Here is a 19745-nt window from a genome sequence, read left to right on the forward strand (position 1 = left end):
ATCTTGCACGGTTTTGTTGCAACACTGAGAAGCTGAGAGAGCTTCTTCAGATACTTTCATGTGACACTCTGATGTCATTAAGAAAAAGAAAGAGAATAGGAACCGTGGGGAAATTCTCAGAGCATGTGTCTCAGAATTTTCACTTTCAGAAAACATTCTTGGCATTTACCTTTCATTAGCTATGATACAAGATATATAAATTAGCAAAAGCTGAAGGAGATTGTGTTATTTTCTCAAACAACTCATTTTTAAAATACAGTGATAGAATGTATAGTGTAATAAAGATCTACTCACTACAAGATGATGAGCATTTTCAAAGTAAGGAGTGCGTAACCAAAAATATAGCTCCTAAATAAAAGAATGATGACTTTAAAAAAAGAAAATTCTCATTTGAGGCAAATGGCCTGAGGTTAAAAAGTCAGAAAAAATGGGATCAGATTGTAAGGTAAAGGCGTATATCTTTATCCAAAAAATGTTTACACTTTCTGTGCATATCCTGGTATTAGTCTTTTAACCCATTGTATCCAAGTAATATGCATTTCCAAATTCTTGCTGTGCAGTGAGTAAACACAATCTGAGTACCTTTATTTGTAAATGTGATTCTTAATCATTATCATTACATTACATCTCTTATTAAAAGAAGTGTTATAGCTGCCTGACTTAAAGCATCTTAGTAACTAGATTTAAGGGAGTCCTACCTGAAAGAAAGGGAATCAACCAGGAGATAGTGAGATGTTTTATCCACCTCCAACCCCAACATTTCTAAAATTCTGTGGGTGTTTTTGGTTTTGTTTTTTTGTTTTTTCGTTTGAGAGAGAGAGAGAGAGTATGAGCAGTGAAAGGACAGAAGGAGAAGGAGAGAGAGAGAATCCTAAGCAGGCTCCACGCCCAGGCTCACAAGACCATGAGATCATGACCTGAACCAAAATCAAGAGTTGGATGCTTAACTGACTGAGCCACCTGGGCATCCCTAAAATTCTATTTAAATAGAAATATGAACTTAGTTTTCATAAGTCAGTAGTGCAGTCCCTCCTATAAAATGGGAAGTGAATCCAGAGAGATGTCAATCTGAGTTATATTGTCATATTTCTGCAGAAGTAGAGTCCATGATGCAAGTGTGAAATTTAGGCAGTCTAATCCAAAGGGACTTGACCAATATAATATTTGTAACAACTTCTCAATGTGGACTTATAAAGTATTATAGGGAAGCAGCATAGCAGAATGATCGTGAGCCTGGATGGAGTCTGTGTTCAAATTCTGGCTTCTCCATTTACTAGCTGTTCAACCTTGGATGAGTTACTTAATCTCTTTGCACTCCAGTTTCTCTTCTGCAAAATGAGGATATTAATAGTACACCTGCATTTCAAAGTTATTGTGGGGGTTAAGTCAGTTAATGTATACATATAATTCACTTAAATTAGTGCTTGCCATGCAGTTAACTTCATGTAAGTTAAATATTATTATGTAGATCTATATCGAGTTTGAACCACCTTTTGGGGTTCTGATATTCCTCAATATCCTTCATGTTCCTCAGGAATGATTTGGGTTAGTGATGGAGAAGTGAGAAAGGCAAAGACTGATTAAGAGAAAAGTCAGACTGAATGGGTAAATCTAGTATTCTCTCAATGTAAATGAAACTCAGGGTCCATTACTGTGGTAACTAATAAAGAAAATTTCAGTAATTTTGAAAATTTCAAATGATTTAAAAGTCTATTTCTTAGTAACTACTTTTTTAAATGTTTAAGTACATTGTAGGTAAAATCTTGAACCAGCTGAAAGTTTAGCATGTTGTGAAATATTATTATGTGAAATTAAACACCTGAATGTGACTGTTTGCAGATGACATCCAAATTCGATTTTATGAAGAGGAGGAAAATGGTGGAATCTGGGAAGGATTTGGAGATTTTTCTCCCACAGATGTTCATAGACAAGTAAGTGGATGATGATAATGCTGATGATGATGATTTTGCATTTTCTGTCTCGTTGAAATTCAGTACTTAATTTCCATATATGAAAAAGGAAAAATCATACTTATTTAACTTTCATAAAAGAGTACTATTTTTAAGACTCTTGCAGGTCTTCCAGAAAAGTCACCTACCATAGAATTATGAGCAAAGCCTTAGTCCACTGGCTCTGAAACCATGTCAAGACATTTCATTTGGGTGTCTGATCACCTAACCATTAAGGCAGTGGCCCTTGGGTCTGTTAGTGGAAATATTTTAAGTTTTTGTATTAGACTGCTCAGACTGCCATGACAAAATACCATAGATTAGGTGTATTAAACAACAGAAATTTATTTCATCACAAGGCCCAACAGGGTTGGTTATTGGTTTAAAGCTCTCTCCTCCTGGCTTGCAGACAGCTGTCTCTGGCTCTGTTCCCACATGACAGAAAGAGAGAGAGAGAGAGAGAGTAAGCTCTCTGGTGTCTCTTCCTATAGGAACACTAATCCTATCCAATCACAACCCAACCCTCATGATCTCATTTAACATTAATTATTCCCATAAAAGCCATTTCCCCAAATAACGCCACAGTAGAGGTTAAGGCTTCAAAATACGAGTTCTGAGGGAACACAATCAGTCCATTACGGTGTTCTACCAGAGTAATTATGACAACACTTTTGAAAAGGTTTTCTAATGAAAAGTATTGAAAGGAAGAGTCTTCTACTATAGGCTGATATCATCATGATAAATCAAGATTTCCCAGTGACAACTGAGTGTATGACTAAGAGATAGAAATGCTATATCCCCGTCTCCATCACTCTGAGTGATTGAGAAATACTATTTTCACACACACAAAATTGGAAACAATCCAAATGTCCACCAATAAGTAGCCAGTAAATAAATTATGGTGTGTCTGTGTGATGAACTATTATGCAGTTATTAAAGAGAATGTGTAGGGGCGCCTGGGTGGCGCAGTTGGTTAAGCGTCCGACTTCAGCCAGGTCACGATCTCGCAGTCCGTGAGTTCGAGCCCCGCGTCAGGCTCTGGGCTGATGGCTCAGAGCCTGGAGCCTGTTTCCGATTCTGTGTCTCCCTCTCTCTCTGCCCCTCCCCCGTTCATGCTCTGTCTCTCTCTGTCCCAAAAATAAATAAACGTTTGAAAAAAAAAATTAAAAAAAAATAAATAAATAAAGAGAATGTGTAATCTCTGAATATGGAAAAAACCTCAAACATACAATATTAAAAATTTTTTAAAGATATAAAACCAAACGATGTCAGAAAGATTGAATGTTCACGTTTGCATATGCATAAGGAAACTATGGAAGAATGCAAAAAGAATTAATAATTTCACTGTGTTTACCTCTGGGGACAGGCACACCGTGGGGACCACCTAGATGGGGGACGGGAGTTGGCAAGGAGAATTTTCACTATATGCCATTGTATACCTTTCTGTATTTTACAAAGTCTTGAACCTTGTGAATACACCACATAGTGAAAAAAAAAATCAAACAAGAAACTGTAAAAATGCCTAACTATTGTGGCACTGACAGAAATTAATGAAGAGGTTGTCTTAGAGGTGTTACAGAATGCCCTCTATCCCTAGAGCGTTGGCCATCCTCCCTTCAAAATACACGGACCCTGGGGGCGCCTGGGTGGCGCAGTCGGTTGGGCGTCCGACTTCAGCCAGGTCACGATCTTGCGGTCCGTGAGTTCGAGCCCCGCGTCAGGCTCTGGGCTGATGGCTCAGAGCCTGGAGCCTGTTTCCGATTCTGTGTGTGTCTCTTTCTCTCTGCCCCTCCCCCATTCATGCTCTGTCTCTCTCTGTCCCAAAAAATAAATAAACGTTGAAAAAAAAAAATTTAAAAAAAAAAAAAAAAAATAAAAAAAAAAAAATAAAAAAAAAAAAAAAAAAAAAAAAAAAAAAAATACACGGACCCTGTTAGGATGTCTCTGCAGGATTTAGCTTCCTCTTCTCATCAGCCAACCTGTGGGCTCATTGTAGTAGCACATTTTCACTCTCTCTTTCGACAACCAGTCTTTCTGATGTTGCCTTGTAAATAATTTTGGAGCACTTTAAGGCTGATTTAGAAGAGAAGAAGGAGGTGTGTGCAATGCATTTTACTCATATGATTATTTTCAACTGGAAGGCATTTAAAATATTAGACAAAAATAAAGATTTGCAAAATATTAGCATAGTCTCATTTTAAATTTTTTTTTAACGTTTTATTTTATTTTTGAGACAGAGAGAAACAGAGCATGAATGGGGGAGGGGCAGAGAGAGAGGGAGACACAGAATCGGAAGCAGACTCCAGGCTCTGAGCCATCAGCCCAGAGCCCGACGCGGGGCTCGCACTCACGGACCGCGAGATCGTGACCTGGGCTGAAGTCGGACGCCTAACCGACTGAGCCACCCAGGCGCCCCTAGCATAGTCTCATTTTAATTCACAGTGGCAATTTAATCACAATGTATGGGTATAGAATTCTGAGTTTGTAACTTTCTCTAGGATGCTGTATTTTTTAGTTTAAACATAATTATTAATACGTTTAATGAGTAGCATTGCTGGAAAAACAAAATGTAGGCCTACCCTAATGTTTGGGTCTTTGTATCCTGCAGTTTGCCATCGTCTTCAAAACGCCAAAGTACAAAGATGTCAACATCACAAAACCGGCTTCCGTATTTGTCCAACTTCGGAGGAAATCTGATTTGGAAACTAGCGAACCCAAACCTTTTCTCTACTACCCTGAAATCAAAGGTAATTGGGTTACTTACATTCTTGTGACTGTTCCCATAAAAGGACAATGCTGATTAGAAGAGATTAGTTGTTCACTTCCTTTGAATGGCTTCCTAGGAACTTGCCCCTGGGCCCATGGTACTTATTTTTAGAGAAGAGAGAAGTAATATACTATTTTGGGGTCATGGAATTGAGTCCAGCCTTTCAAAATAATCTTATTTTTACCAAGCTTATATGAGATTTAGACAGTTGAGAATTTGTCTTTGAATCTGAGAATCTGTCATTTATTGAGGATCTCGGGGTTTGGGCAGTTGAGATGGACCTTATGATAAGGCTTGCTGTTCAAGAGATTCAGCCCCTCCATCATCTGGCCTCAGGTGATAAAACAGGATACTCAGCCACCATGCAGTGCAGAACCATAAAAATGAATAAAGCACCATTCTTTTCCTCACAAAAGATACCCTGAGAAGGGGAGATAGTCTCCTTACATATTTATAATGTGATTTATGATTTTGATAAGCTCCAAAAGGGAAGTATCTACAAACACCTATGAGAATGCCAAAGAGAGAGGACCCTTAATTCTATAGAAGCCACCAAGAAGTAGGCTTCTTCAAGGTCCTTCAACCTGGGGGTGTATTTCAATAGTTAGGTGAGAAACAAGGAAGGAGAGTGTTTCCTAGGCTTGGAAACTTGAGGAGCTGAACAATTAATGTTAGTTCAGAGAGAAGTGAGCCTTTTGGGCATGGAGATGGACCACTGAAGACCAAGACAGGTAAGGAAGGCCAAGGCCAGGCTCAGAAGTGCTGTGATTGGCAGCTGAAGAATTCTGATTGATCTGGATAAGGGAATTACCAGGCCTATTTGGGTTTGGAATGATGGCTCTGACTTCCTTATATGGACACTGAGGGAACTGTCTGAGCAGCAGATGAAGACTCCGAAGAGTAATGCAAGAATCCAAGTGAGAAATGGGGAGGTTCCTAAAGGTATTAGTGTAAGGAATGCAAGGAGACAGTGGCGTTAAGCCCCAGATGCTGGTTGAGGTAGGAGGTGAAGGAGAAATTCAGGAGTCATAGATGGTTCTAGGAATCCCAGCCTAGGAAGGTTGTTACGTGGTTGAGTTGGGGAAAGAATCCAGGGAGCAAAAGTACATTTGAGTGGACAGAGAGGGAGCTCAGTTTAAAACATGTTGCATTTTTGGTTCCTCTGGCAAATTCCTAATAAGCCAATCAAAAGGCAGGACTGGAACTCAACAGGGCAGGGTGGGAAATTCAGCATTGAGTGTATTTAATAGGCCCCTAAGTGGGAAAATGGCTCAAAGATATTTCTTAACCTGGAGTCCACTGACCCCAAGAGGTCCAAGGATAGAAATGGATTTTAATATAATCAGCTTTTTTTGTAATTTTACATATTGATAGGTATGATTCTAAGAAAAGATCCATAACACTTCACAAGACTGGAAAAGGGGTTATGGCACAAAATCAGAAACCCATGGATTAGAGGGAAGTGAGACCATAGTGGGAGGTCAATGAAATGATCGTCACAGAGCACCCAGGTCCTGGCTGATGTCTGAAGCCACAAAGGTGCTGCAGTGATGATCCACATGAGTGTTGGATCCTGTGGTAGCAACATGTGATGTGTGATCCTTGAAGAGGGCTTCTTTGCCTGTAACTCATGTTGTGGTGGGAGCATTTAGAAGATGATTCCATGAGTTCTTGTTTCTTCTCAGAGATCGTGACCTGTTTACTGATGGTCCCGATTCACAGCATTCCATTACTGTGATGTGAAAACACTATCAACAAAAGAGCCTTTTTCCCCCCAGTCCACATAAGATTTCATGCAAAATCCCAGTGCATACACCTGACAGGCTCTGGTTAAAGTGGAAGTGGAGAGGGTTGCCTGGGTGGCTCGGTTGGTTGAGCGTCTGACTCTCGATTTCAGTTCAGGTCATGGTCTCACAGTTCATGAGTCCGAGCCCCATGTCAGGCTTTGCGCTGGCAGCTTGGAGGCTGCTTGGGATTCTCTCTCTCCCTCTGTCTCTGCCCCTTCTCCACTTGCTCTCTCTTACTCTCTTTCTCTCTCAAAATAAAGAAAAAGCATTAACAAAATTACATAAATAAATAAATAAATAACTACAGTGGAGGCGGGGAGCCAGCCCACCTACCCTCACTTCCCCACCCAGCGACAACCTGAGGTCTTCCAAATGCTTCAGTCTGCATAAAGATGAAAATCACTGCTTTTGATTAAACACTCTTTTTTAAATAGACACAGGAGAGAAATTTTTGGACTTTCTGAGGGAAAAAATTAATTTCTTCTCCTAAAATATGTCTTAACATAATGTCCATTTTTTTCAACACAGAGAATTATGTTTAAAAAGGATACCCAGGGGCGCCTGGGTGGCGCAGTCGGTTAAGCGTCCGACTTCAGCCAGGTCACGATCTCGCGGTCCGTGAGTTCGAGCCCCGCGTCGGGCTCTGGGCTGATGGCTCGGAGCCTGGAGCCTGTTTCCGATGCTGTGTCTCCCTCTCTCTCTGCCCCTCCCCCGTTCATGCTCTGTCTCTCTCTGTCCCAAAAATGAATAAACGTTGAAAAAAAAAAATTAAAAAAAAAAAATAAATAAATAAATAAATAAAAAGGATACCCAGATTACCTACACATGTATGCATCGAGAAACATTCAAAGCTGAGCTTGGTTTCTAGGCTGCCAGTCTACCTTTTCCAGTGGTATTTGTCCATCAAAAGAGTGAGATACAGCAAGGGCATGTTCAGGTGTTCATTCATAATAGGATCTGTCAGATGCTCAGGTTAGAGAATGGGGTCTCCTGAAAGTTCAAATTCCTACCTGTATGCTTCAAGCACCTCCAGGCTGTCATTGACTAAAACCTCCATGTAATACAAACAAATAAGAAGAATCATCTGGAAAAATAAGAGTTAGAAGTTGAGCTCCACAGAAAGAATGGCCACCATATATTGTGACATATATTTATTCATTGTGAGATTGGAACTGTTTTATTGAAGGTAACAAATTACCTTGGTCAGTAAAACTTTCTGGATTGTAAATCCCAAAATGAAATAATCACAAGGAGGAATAATCACACCAGACATGTAACCAGAAAAGTAGTGGGCCGGGGAGCCTAGGTGACTCAGTCAGTTTAGTATCCAACTCTTGATTTCAGCTCAGGTCATGATCTCACAGTTCATGAGTTCAAGCCCCACATCAGGCTCTGTGCTAATAGCGTGGAGCCTGCTTGGTACTCTCCCCCCCCCCCACCCCTCCCCTGCTCTCTCTCTCACTCTCTCAAAAATAAATATTTTTTAAAAAAGAGAGAGAGAAGTAACAGGCCATTTAATATAAGAGTAAGTGGGGGCACCTGGGTCCCTCAATTGGTTGAGAGACCGACTTCAGCTCAGGTCATGATCTCATAGTTTGTGAGTTCAAGCCCCGCGTCGGGCTCTGTGCTGACAGCTCAGAGCCTGGAGCCTGCTTCTGATTCTGTGTCTCCCTCTCTCTCTGCCCCTCCCTCACTCATGCTCTGTATCTCTCTGTCTCAGAAATAAATAAACATTAAAAAAAAAATTTTTTTAAATAAGAATATAAGAGTAAGTGTATGAAAATGAATTAAAACTATACAACCCAGGGAATCTTTGTGTACATTTCTCAGAGGTCATTGAACACACCTTCCACTGCCCCAGCCCCTGCAGTCATTCCCTGTGTCAATTTTGTGTAGTTCATTATTTTTATCAGTAAACAAAATTGTCCTATCAATGAATGTAGGTATCTATTGTCTTCTTCCACCCTCCAATAGGAAGAATATTCTTTAGTTCATAGATTTGGTCTTTCATGTTCATTAGTACATTTCCAACATCTAGAACAGTATATGTCATGTATTTTATTTTGTTTTAAGTAGTCTCAATGCCCATGTAGGGCTTGAACTCACGACTCTGAGATCAAGAGCTGCATGCACTGCCAACCGAACCAGCCAGGCATCCCTTAGTAGATGTCATATAGGAGATGCTGAGATATATCTGAGAGCTGGCTTTCTTTTTAAGTTTTAATTTTAATTCCATTTAGTTAATACATAGTGCTATATTAGCTTTAGGTGTACAACATAGTGATTCAGTAATTTTATACATTACTCAGTGCTTGTCATGGTAAGTATACTTTTGATCCCCTTTACCAATTTCACCCATCCCCCACCAGTCTCCTGGTAACCACCAGTTTGTTCTTTATATTTAAGGGTCTGGTTTTTTGTTTGTCTCTTTTTTCTTTGTTCATTTGTTTTGTTTCTTAAATTCCACAAATGAGTGAAATCATATGGTATTTGTCTTTCTCTGACTGACTTGTTTTGCTTAGCATAATACTCTGTAGCTCCATCCATGTCATTGTAAATAGCAAGATCTTATTTTTTTTATGCCACACACACACACACACACAGATATATATATATATATATATATATATATATATATATATATATATCACATTTTCTTTATCCACTCATCAATTGATACACTCTTGAGCTGCTTCCATATCTTGGCTCTTATAATATGGGAGCTGACTTATTGACTGACCAACCAAGTTGCCATCCTTATCCCAAAGGCTGTTAATTTGTTGGGTGCCATCAGGGAGGACATCAGACAAAGAGATATAACATATTCCTTTCATTGTACAGAACCATCTATTCCAGAACTCGACACCTGATATAGTTATTGACCTTGTACCTCATGAAAATGTCATGGAGATGGTTGGGCTTAGGGAAGACAAGTTAAATAATCGAGAGAGGGACAATTGGCAAAGGAAGAAGATAGTTGAGGAACTGCTATATGAACGGCAAAAAAAAGACCATGTGATTTTTCAGTCTGAAAAGGTGGAGAATCAGAAGAAACGGAATCATAATCTTTAAACTATGAAAGGAATGCTTAGGATAGATGCAGACATCTTTACTAGCACACTAGAACCCAAAAAACGCGAATGAGGTACTTTTGAAGGCATACACATATCAAAACGAGGTGGATACTAAAAGTTTATCTACATTTGTGAACTAGACTCTTATCTGCAATCACCAATTATTAAAGGAAGCAAAGACATTTTGGAGTGTTTCCCAAAGAATGGCAGTCTAATAGAATGGAAAGCTCACTGGCTTTGAATCTCATCTTCACTCTGCCCTGACCTCTGACAAGTCCCTTAATCATCCTAGCTTTTGTTTCCTTTTCTGTAAAAGGAGGGACCACTTAGGTCCCTTCTAGAATAGGTTGATGTTTCATAGTACAACCCATGCTGCCACTGTCAAAGGCAGACCACAGGGATACATGAATATGATGAGACTATCTCCATGTTCAATTCTGGGGAAATTCAGGCTGGTTCTTTTATTTAAAAACTTGTCATAATGAAATATTCTGTATCAGTTTCTTGTCGTTGAAATCTTAATGGATGTATAATAGTTAATATTTTTAAAGTGACTGAAAAGTTCCCATTTTACAGTAAAATAAAACCATTGAACATCTCTGTTTTATAAAACAGAAAAAGTACATAGCGAGTACCAAATGATCTCTTTGGTAGAACACGTCAGCAGATAACATGTACTGCTGAAGATGAATAAGTTGTCTGCTTCCCTCTTGTGTTTCATATTTCTAATGAACTAATATTCTATGTGAGATCCCCAGTTTATAGGATGAGTAATAAGTATGACTATTAGTTGGTTATAGTACAACTGATGGAAAATTTTTATAAATCTGTTCAAAACCTTTGAAAAGGAAATTTGTAAAGTTTCTCTACTTTGAGGCCAACCCTTTCTAGTAGAAGCACATTCTCTTCAAAGTTGACCCACATTGGCTTTCTTCCTAACAGGTCTGGACATGATCCATTTTTAAAGGATTATTTTAAGGGTACTTTGCTATCCTACTTTTCCATGTTTCAGTCTTCCAGCTGTGCTCAGGTGACTGCAATAATCAGTAAAAGCATTCTTTTGAGCCCTGAGATGGCTGAAATAACCACAAAATTAGAAATAAGTAGAGATCTTTCTGGACATAAGCAATGGCCAAAACTAACATTGAAGAATTGGAAATAGGACAATTGTTAAGTATCAGGCTGCTGATTGAAAAAAAAAAAAGAATGCCACATTGCCTATTTATTTAAACAGAAATTTTACATCACCCTTTCAGTCCAAAAGAGAGAAGGGGGAAAAAAAAATACATGATAGGAAAATGAGAGAAGAGAAAGGGAAACAGAAAGAAGAAACAAGAGCTCAATAATGGACCACAATGGCAGTGGGCTGGGGAGAACAGATAGTGAGAAGCAAAAGAAAAACTACAACGACACGAGGAATGAGGAATGATAGTGTAAATGGCATCTAGACCTGGACAGCCAAAAATCTCAGAGGGCATCACTGTGTTTTAAGTCAAGTCTTTAGACTTTCGGCCTCCTGTATCTCCTCAGTCACCAATGACTACCAATCCCTCTTTCATTGCATTCCTGGGGTCCACCCATTTGTATTATCACGGTGACCACTAAGGAACAGCCCCATTCCCTTCCATTTGCACTGTCTCTGCCTCTCACTTTGACTCTTTGTTTTGTCCTACACACCAGTGGCAGATGAATCTTCTTAAACTAGCACGCTGTACACATCATCCCCCAGTTCAGAAACATCCAGTGGCCCTCCTGCTTGTAAACCCCTTGGGTTCACAATCCAGGAGCCCGACAGTGTGGTTCCAGTCAGCCCCACTTCTCAAGACTTTCTTATGCTAAACTCTCACTTCAGCTAGACTGATCCGTAAGCACACAGTGCGCATTCTCTCCTTCATTATTTTGCCTCTACATCCCATTTCCAGCTCATCCTCCCATTGCCCTCTCCTGATATAAAGTGGATTCTGGAAAGCTTTTCCTGAATTTTCCAGCCCATAGGTACTTCCTGGAAGTTCTCCTTTGACCCCCTGGAACACTGCTTTGCAACCATAAATTTAACATAGAGAGCTTTATGATGCTATCTCTCCCAAGTCTTTCCCCCACAACCTTCCAATTGTATTGGAGGGTTCTTGACAGCAAAGACCTTGTTCATTCTTCTCTTTCTCCTTAGCACTTAGCTCACAGTAGATGCATTACAAATGTTAGTTGGTTGGTAATAGTGGTTTGTATGACCAAGTGAAAATGCTCAATATTGTTTTTCTTCTCCGGTATCTCTAGTATCTTAATAATTGATGGGAAGTCTAGTCTTTCGCTAATTTGAATGACACTGGGGACTTCAGAAACTGTTGTTTCTTAACTGTAGAGAGGATTTGGGTGTGTACTGTTCTGTGGTCTCTCTGAGGCTGGTTCTGCGTCTTCATAGCCATTGGAATAAATATAATGCTTCTTGAAATTTGGCATCTCTTCCTCCTTGGGTGATTTCTGTTTCCCTTTAAGATGTTTAAAAATACCATCAGAATCAATATTCTTTCTGTGGCTAGTTGTGGAATTGAATCAGTCTTTTCTCCTTTGGTTTCTCTTCCTTTAACTACAGATAAAGAGGAAGTGCAGAGGAAACGGCAGAAGCTCATGCCTAATTTCTCTGATAGTTTCGGCGGCGGTAGTGGTGCTGGAGCTGGAGGTGGAGGCATGTTTGGCAGTGGCGGTGGAGGAGGGGGTGCCGGAGGTACGGGTCCAGGTACGAATTGAGTCTCCTCTTTCTAAAGCTTTTCCCGTTGGAGAAGCTAGAATTGTCTTTCCCTAGATTTCCCAGATGGTCTGTGGGTTGAGTGGCTGTGACGTTACTGAGTGTGACATAGGAAATTAATTAAAATTTTAATAAGTGTATTTTTTCAAGAAATGCATGTTCATTTGGCAATATGTAGATAATACCAAAAACTCTAAGAAGAAAAACAGTCACTCAAGTTCAGTTATATGAAGAACGTGTCTATTAACGTTTTGGTATATTTTCTTCCTTTCTTCCTCCTTCCCTCCCTTCCTTCCTTCTTTGCTTCTATACTTGTCTTGGTTTTCTTTGGCAACATTAAAAAGATTTCATGTTATATATACTAGCATTGTAGAATATCTGAAGACACATAAAATCCTGCCATCGAAGGTTAACTTCTTCTAATTTTATTCTGTGCAAACGTCACAGTAGATATTTTTTGCATTTTCATGAGTACAGCTACAATCCTCATAATGCATTGTATTTAATCTATTTACCTACGTTAGTTATTTATTATCATAAATGATTGTGTACTTGGAGTCATATATGCTGCTTTTCCCTAATGGGTTAACATAAGCATTTCCTCCGTGGTAATATAAATATTATGTAAGCATAATTTCTTAAGGATCATTTTAATGACTCATATTTCACCAAGTGAATATTCCATAGTATTACTTACTTGAATGCGTTTCCTGTTTTTTATTGTTTTTACTGATCTCCTTTGTCCACGTTGTTTTTCTTTTATTCCAGACTGTTTTTGTAAATTAGATTCTTTGAAGTAAAATTACAATGTCAGAGAGTATGACCTCTAATTTTACGTACGACTTTTTGTGCTTCCACCAAAAATGCATGAGCATGCACAGTGTGGTCATGTTTCCTTGAGGACTCTGTAGTTTGTATTTTGTTTGGTTCAGTTTTTCCTGCCAGACATTATTTCAAGGCCCTCTGTGTCAGCAAGTCTGAGTTTGGGTGGTGAGCACTCCCACACAACAGTGGGAGACTTTCTCCAGCGTGAACTCCTCCATGCTGCCCCAGGCCTGGGCATTGTCTGAGTTGCCAAAATGTAAACTTGGTCCGCCAAATGTAAACTTGGTCCGAGTGGAATTCTGACCATCCCATGATCCCCACAATGTGTCTTACTAACTCACAATGGCAGCACCATGTCAGGCACTCTGCCCTCCCACACCAAAGCCTGTGCTCACCTGAGGGAAGGACACCAAACTTTGCTGACTCTTCATAAAACACACACATACACACACACACACACACACACACACACACACACACACACAACCATCATGAGGTTTCATTTGTTTTGCTTGCCATTTCAGGGTATGGCTTCCCCCACTATGGATTCCCTACATACGGTGGAATTACCTTCCATCCTGGAACCACTAAATCTAATGCCGGGATGAAACATGGTAAGTAATACAGTTTTTTTTCCAATAGTGAAAAAAGAATAAAAAATTAAAAGTTTTATATTATTACTCATCACATTGTCATCTTGAAAAAATTTGATAAATGCAGGTAAACTGAGAAGATACTTTTGCATAAAAAAATGTTATTTCCTGTGGCAAATATAAATTCTATTTCCAATCTTATGTTTCCACTTATATATTTACTTCTTAAGTGACATGAACAAGGGGAAGAAAAGAGCATTAAAAAGGGACATATGGAGACACTTGACTAAAAAAGTCACCAAACTTAACTGTCCTCTCCTGTTTTCTTCTCAAATGCTACACTTTTGAAGACATTTTGAGTTTTATAGGGATGGCCTTTCCCCTCAAATGCATCCCTTCATGTGCAGTTGTCACATGCTGTGTTCGTAGCTTGTATTACATGTCCATTCTAGTGTACCCATTGAAGCAATAATACAATAAAGTCTTCCCATGTATTGAATGCCTGTTTGATGTCAGGTGCTATTTCTACATGTTTTAACTGTCATCCTCATGATTGCTCTAAGGAAAATAGTAATGCCTCCATTTTATGGACAGAGGACACCAACGTTCAGAAAGGTTCATTCACTCACTGAAGACACATATCTGTTATTGGCAGAACCTGGATTTGAACCAGCTCTGCTCACAAAACATAGGTGCTTACATAGTACCTGCCAGATAATATGGTCAGACTGGAAAGAGCACAGAAATGGCTTACCAAGTAACTCCCACACTACAGAATGTGACTTGATATTATGTCTTAACAACTTGCTTGGTTAATTAGCATTAGGAAAAAAATAATTCCTGTTTGTTTGGGGTGTTTTGAGAGAGAGAGAGAGAAAGAGAGAGAGAGAGAGAGAGAGGCTCTAGGCTCAGTGAGGAGCCCCACATGGGGCTCGATCTTTCAACCATGAGATCATGACCTGAGCTGAAATCAAGAGTTGGGTGTTTAACTGACTGAGTTACCCAGGCACCCCATAACTCCTGTTTCTTTTTTTATTGTTATTATATGTTGTTTAAAAAAATTTTTTTAAACATTTATTTATTTTTGAGAGACAGAGCATGAGTGGGGGAGGGGCAGAGAGAGGGAGACAGAGAATCTGAAGCAGGCTCCAGGCTCTGAGCTCTCATTGCAGAGCCTAATGCAGGGCTCGAACTCACAAACTGTGTGATCATGACCTGAGCTGAAGTTGGAAGCTTAACTGACTGAGCCACCCACACACCCCATAACTCCTCTGTTTCTATTTAAACTTTAAAAATTCCACTTCCCTACAATTCACAGAAGAGCTTTATTTCGTTTTTCTCCTTTACAAATAAACAGAATGAAATGTAAGTTTTTAAAAGTGTATATGAAATTTTTTTTAAGATCTTGAAAGTTCTTATCACAAAAAAATTGTAACTATGTGCGCTGACTAATGGTAACTCGACTTACTGTGGTGATCATTTGACAATATATACAAATATCAAATCATTATATTGTACACCTGAAACTAATGGAATATGTCACATATAACTCCGTACAAATGTGTCTTTTAGACGTGAGAGTTTAAAATAGCTCCAAAACAGGTTACCTATGATATGAGTATTTTAAAAGGAATTTCAAATTATTGTTTTTCTTTTCCCTTTGCAGTAAACTTGCCTATCTTTTATCTGACCTTCGCTGAAACAGGGAATTATCACTTAATGGAATTTAGTGAGAAAAATCTGATGTTTCTGCTTTTATCTTAGGAACCATAGACTCCCCATCTAAAAATGACCCTGAGGGTTGCAGCAAGAGTGTGGACAGAGATGCAGTGAACCTCTCTGGGAAAGTAACTGAACCCACAGAACAAGATAAGGAGTCTGGCACTGGAGAAGATGAAGTTACCCTGACGTATACAGTGGGAGTAAAGGAAGAGAATTCTAGGTTTCAGGGTAAGTGAGTACACATGTGATTGCATTGTATTGACTGGTGAGGGGATAGGTTGGTTCCAGGTATAGAAGCTATTGTCAGAAGACCGGTTTATTTTCTGTTAATCTAAAAATGATATATCAATATCTTGTTCGGTGTGCTCTTCAGAGTCCTGTATGCCTCTTGAAAAGCATGTGTCAGAGCATTTAATTCACACTGAAATTTCCATTTTCCCTGTGTTATCTCTGAATAAAGTACCAGAATATGCATATGCATTCTCCAGTCATAATTATGCAGTTTTAGGATATCGTGGGAGATAATCTAATTCATTTCCACCACAGATAATAGAGAAGTTCCCATAACTTCAATAGTCTTCTTCCTCTAGACCGTAGTTGGACCATCACACTGAAGTAGAACTTTGCCTGAAAATGAGAACTTTTCCTTTTACCTTGATTCCCTCTTTGAACAATTAGGATTAAGGGGGACAGTGCACTTTGCACGTAATTTGAACCAGTACTCAGTAGAGAAAAGAGAAGGGAAAGAGAGCAAATATTTCAGCTTAGTGGCCTCTTATGGTCTCTATCACATATTCTTTTTTTTTAAATACCACTTTAAAAACATACAAAGCATGGTTAGGTAGGGGACCGTATAAAAACAGGCCACATACTGGTTTTGACCCTCAGGTCCAAATTTGCCTTTTCCTGACCTTGAAGCAAACTTCACAAGAACACGGATGGCTTAGGGAAAGTCTGTCTGTGGCAGAGACTATGGTTTTTGACACTTTGCCTAACGAGACAGTGGTTTAAGACTCCAATGAAGGATTATTTCATCAAGAGATTGATTATTTACAGTATAGTCAAGCCAATCAACATTATTTGGAGACTGATTGTTCCCCCTGAAATAACAGACCTATCTAAGTTTCTTTCCCCTAACAAACCACAGACAGAGTTTTCAGATCAGCCTCTGTATTTGTCAGTAAGCCAACGTGCAATTGTGCTTTTGCTAATGAACGCAACCCAGGAGCACCGAAAGGAGCAGATGCAACTAAAACGATGTGTGTCGAGGTATCAGAACACTGGTGTTGATGGTTTTGGCCGCAGGCATGCCATACCCGTAGAGCAAGTATAGGAAACTCCACTGTGATTGTGCTCATTGCCTTGCAGATAACCTCTTCCTAGAGAAGGCTATGCAGCTGGCCAAGCGGCATGCCAATGCCCTTTTTGACTACGCAGTGACAGGAGATGTGAAGATGCTGCTGGCTGTTCAGCGCCATCTCACTGCAGTGCAGGATGAGAATGGGGACAGGTAAGTCAGGACTTTTGCAAACAAAGGTTGTTTTAGGGTAAGGAAGAGAGAAAATCATCGTATGCATACTGGCTAGGGATAAAAAGAATTGTTTAAAGGTATTGGGTCCTGTAACTGGAAGACTGTCACGGACAGTCCTGTGTCAGTGAGGTTGAATCCATAATTTGCTTCTCCGGTCCTGTGGTTCCCACCTGTTGGACGTTACAACATTTAAGCCCTCATCTAAGAGTACATCAGGCTGGGCAAGAAGGATAAGATATGTGCGGGGAATGGTACGTTTTCAAAAACCTTGCTTTATTTATTGGGATAACATTTGGAATAAAATTTAACAAACACGTATTTATTTATTGGGTTAATAACATCTGCTTTATTTACCAAAATGAGATGACAATAAATGTGGTCCAACCAAATTCCTAAAGCACTGGTTACCCCGGCTGCACAGTTCTCCCGGTAGTAGTCTCAAGAAAAAGCCCAGTAAAGACAGCACAACAACAACGGTAACAAAACAAGTAAGAGATCATTGTCATTCTTTCCCAGTCATTGGTTCCTTCCCTACTGCCTCTGCTACTGGTTACCAGTCTGGGACTGGATCAGACTCCTGTGACAGCCATAACCCACGCTGTGTGGGAGTCCAACATTCCACTCAGCATGCCTCCGTTTCTGCTGTTACTGAGCTTATATTTGCAAAGCACCTGGCTTCTTTCTAAAACAGTTCTCGGAGTCCTCGCATCGAGACTCCAAAATGATCTCAAAAGCCGGTGAGAATAACAAGAGACAACAGCCCTCATATTCGAGTCAAGGGCCTTATCTAAAACTTTCCTAAAATAGTGTCAACACTGAGAAACCCTTTTCTGTAGAGGAGTTCCTGAGTGCTATGTTTTCAACCTCAGTTAAAAAACTGAATCAAACACTTTAGGAAAGTGCCAACCTCAGGGTTTCAAACAGAGACCTTTGTTCTCATTCCTTGCAACGTAACCAAGGATGTGGTATAACCACTGGCCTTGTTATACAGTATGAGAGGAACCGATACAGCCTTCCTCATGCGATGCTGCGAACAGCAGAATGCTTTTACAGGGTTAAAGAATCCAATTAGCACTCAATAACATGGAACCACAAGAGAAAGCAGTTAACCAAGATAGAACAACAGGGTTTCAAGTGATATTTTCAGGGACCTGCTGCATTGATGAGCCTGAGAAAGATGAGCACATAGAAGCTAGGAAGGGCTGCTGGTATATGAAGGGAAGGTTGTGGAAAAGATTTCGGGGCACATGCATTCAAGTGGGTGCATTGAGGGGAAGATGCACGCATTCCCCTCAATGCACCCACTTGAATGCATACGCCCCGAAATCTTTTCCACAACCTTCCCATCATATACCATACACCACGCATGTGTAAGGACACATATGGAGGGAACAAGGAGGTGACCTTCCCCACCCAGTAGAACATGAATACTTAGAGTCCCCTCCTAGGACCACAAACATACTCCTCCTGCAAGCAGTGTCTCGGGACTTGCCACAGATAGAGGGCAGAGACGAGAGATGTGGAGAGACCAAAGAGGAGCCCTCATAAGAATATAGACAAAGGGGTGCGCCTGGGTGGCGCAGTCGGTTAAGCGTCTGACTTCAGCCAGGTCACGATCTCACGGTCCGTGAGTTCGAGCCCTGCGTCAGGCTCTGGGCTGATGGTTCAGAGCCTGGAGCCTGTTTCCGATTCTGTGTCTCCCTCTCTCTCTGCCCCTCCCCCGTTCATGCTCTGTCTCTCTCTGTCCCAAAAATAAATAAACGTTGAAAAAAAAAATTAAAAAAAAAAAAAGAATGCAGACAAAGGAAAACCATTGGTCCTCACAGCTCAGGTCTCATTTTCATTGAACTCGTCACGCTCAGCTAATAATCTGAATCCTGTAACCATTAGTCATCACAGCATACACAATGAAGAAAAGAAAAGAAAAGAAAAGAACTTCTGGTGTTGGGGAAATTCCCATGAGGGTGTGAGGATTTAAGGGGGAGGGAGAATGTACTTCTGCTATGAAATGCTGAGCTGCGCATGGAAATTTCTAGGCAGTTTTGAAGTATGACCTTTTTCTTGGTACGTATGCGTCATGGCTGCATCAGACTTGAAGCCCTTTTTAGAAGTCTTCTTCCAGTCTCACGTTTCAAGAGTCAGTAGTGACACCTTGACATCATTTGCTCTCTCAAGTAATGAAGTCAGAAGTTAGTTTTTCAGGCCTTCCTGTGCCAATGTCAATCCCTAGTAAAATTTTACACTTGCTCTTGCTAAGAAAGAGGTCTGAATAAAGTGACACCGAATATTTTTCATTTGGAGAAAATCGAGGCTGTGCCTCAAATCCCAGCTGTCCTGCCACCATGCGATACTTTGAGTGTGCTCTGTATCACAATCTGTCCATACTTTGGAATATTCATTATCTTAGGTGTCCATCTGTGACTCCACAGAGCAGTGCCCATGTGCCCCCTCAGCAGGGTGGTTTAAGGGATTAAGAGATGACTTTGGAGCCAGCTGGGCTGGCCTCCCAGCTTCACCACTCACTAGTTATATGACCTGACTTGAGTTCTCTTATACCTACAAGTCCAAGTTTCATCATCTGAAAAATGAGGATAATGTTAACCTACCTCACAGGCTTCTTGTTGTGATTAAATAAGTTCACGTAGGTCAACTACTTATGATGGTCTGGCAAATAGAAGCTCTAAACAACTTTTATTGTTGTTAGTGTCGCATCATTTCAAATTAATTTTAATAGGAAGTTGTTTTAACAATTAA

At 40.0% G+C, this 19745-nt stretch overlaps 1 protein-coding gene across 2 annotated transcripts in view; it reads left to right on the forward strand.

The window, feature by feature from the left end:
* NFKB1 (nuclear factor kappa B subunit 1) overlaps nucleotides 1-19745 on the forward strand; it is a 120482-nt gene that overhangs the window by 82183 nt on the left and 18554 nt on the right. For both annotated transcript variants that reach the window (XM_047091882.1, XM_047091883.1), the window contains exons 10-15: nucleotides 1840-1931; nucleotides 4558-4696; nucleotides 12168-12311; nucleotides 13670-13759; nucleotides 15503-15688; nucleotides 16829-16970. In XM_047091882.1, the coding sequence (XP_046947838.1) occupies nucleotides 1840-1931; nucleotides 4558-4696; nucleotides 12168-12311; nucleotides 13670-13759; nucleotides 15503-15688; nucleotides 16829-16970 (793 nt within the window). The remainder of the gene's footprint in view (nucleotides 1-1839; nucleotides 1932-4557; nucleotides 4697-12167; nucleotides 12312-13669; nucleotides 13760-15502; nucleotides 15689-16828; nucleotides 16971-19745) is intronic.

Source organism: Lynx rufus, unplaced genomic scaffold, assembly GCF_022079265.1.
Source record: "Lynx rufus isolate CCGP_SWC_20201006 ecotype Redwood Valley unplaced genomic scaffold, mLynRuf1.p SCAF_3, whole genome shotgun sequence".
Classification (NCBI taxonomy): Eukaryota; Metazoa; Chordata; class Mammalia; order Carnivora; family Felidae; genus Lynx; species Lynx rufus.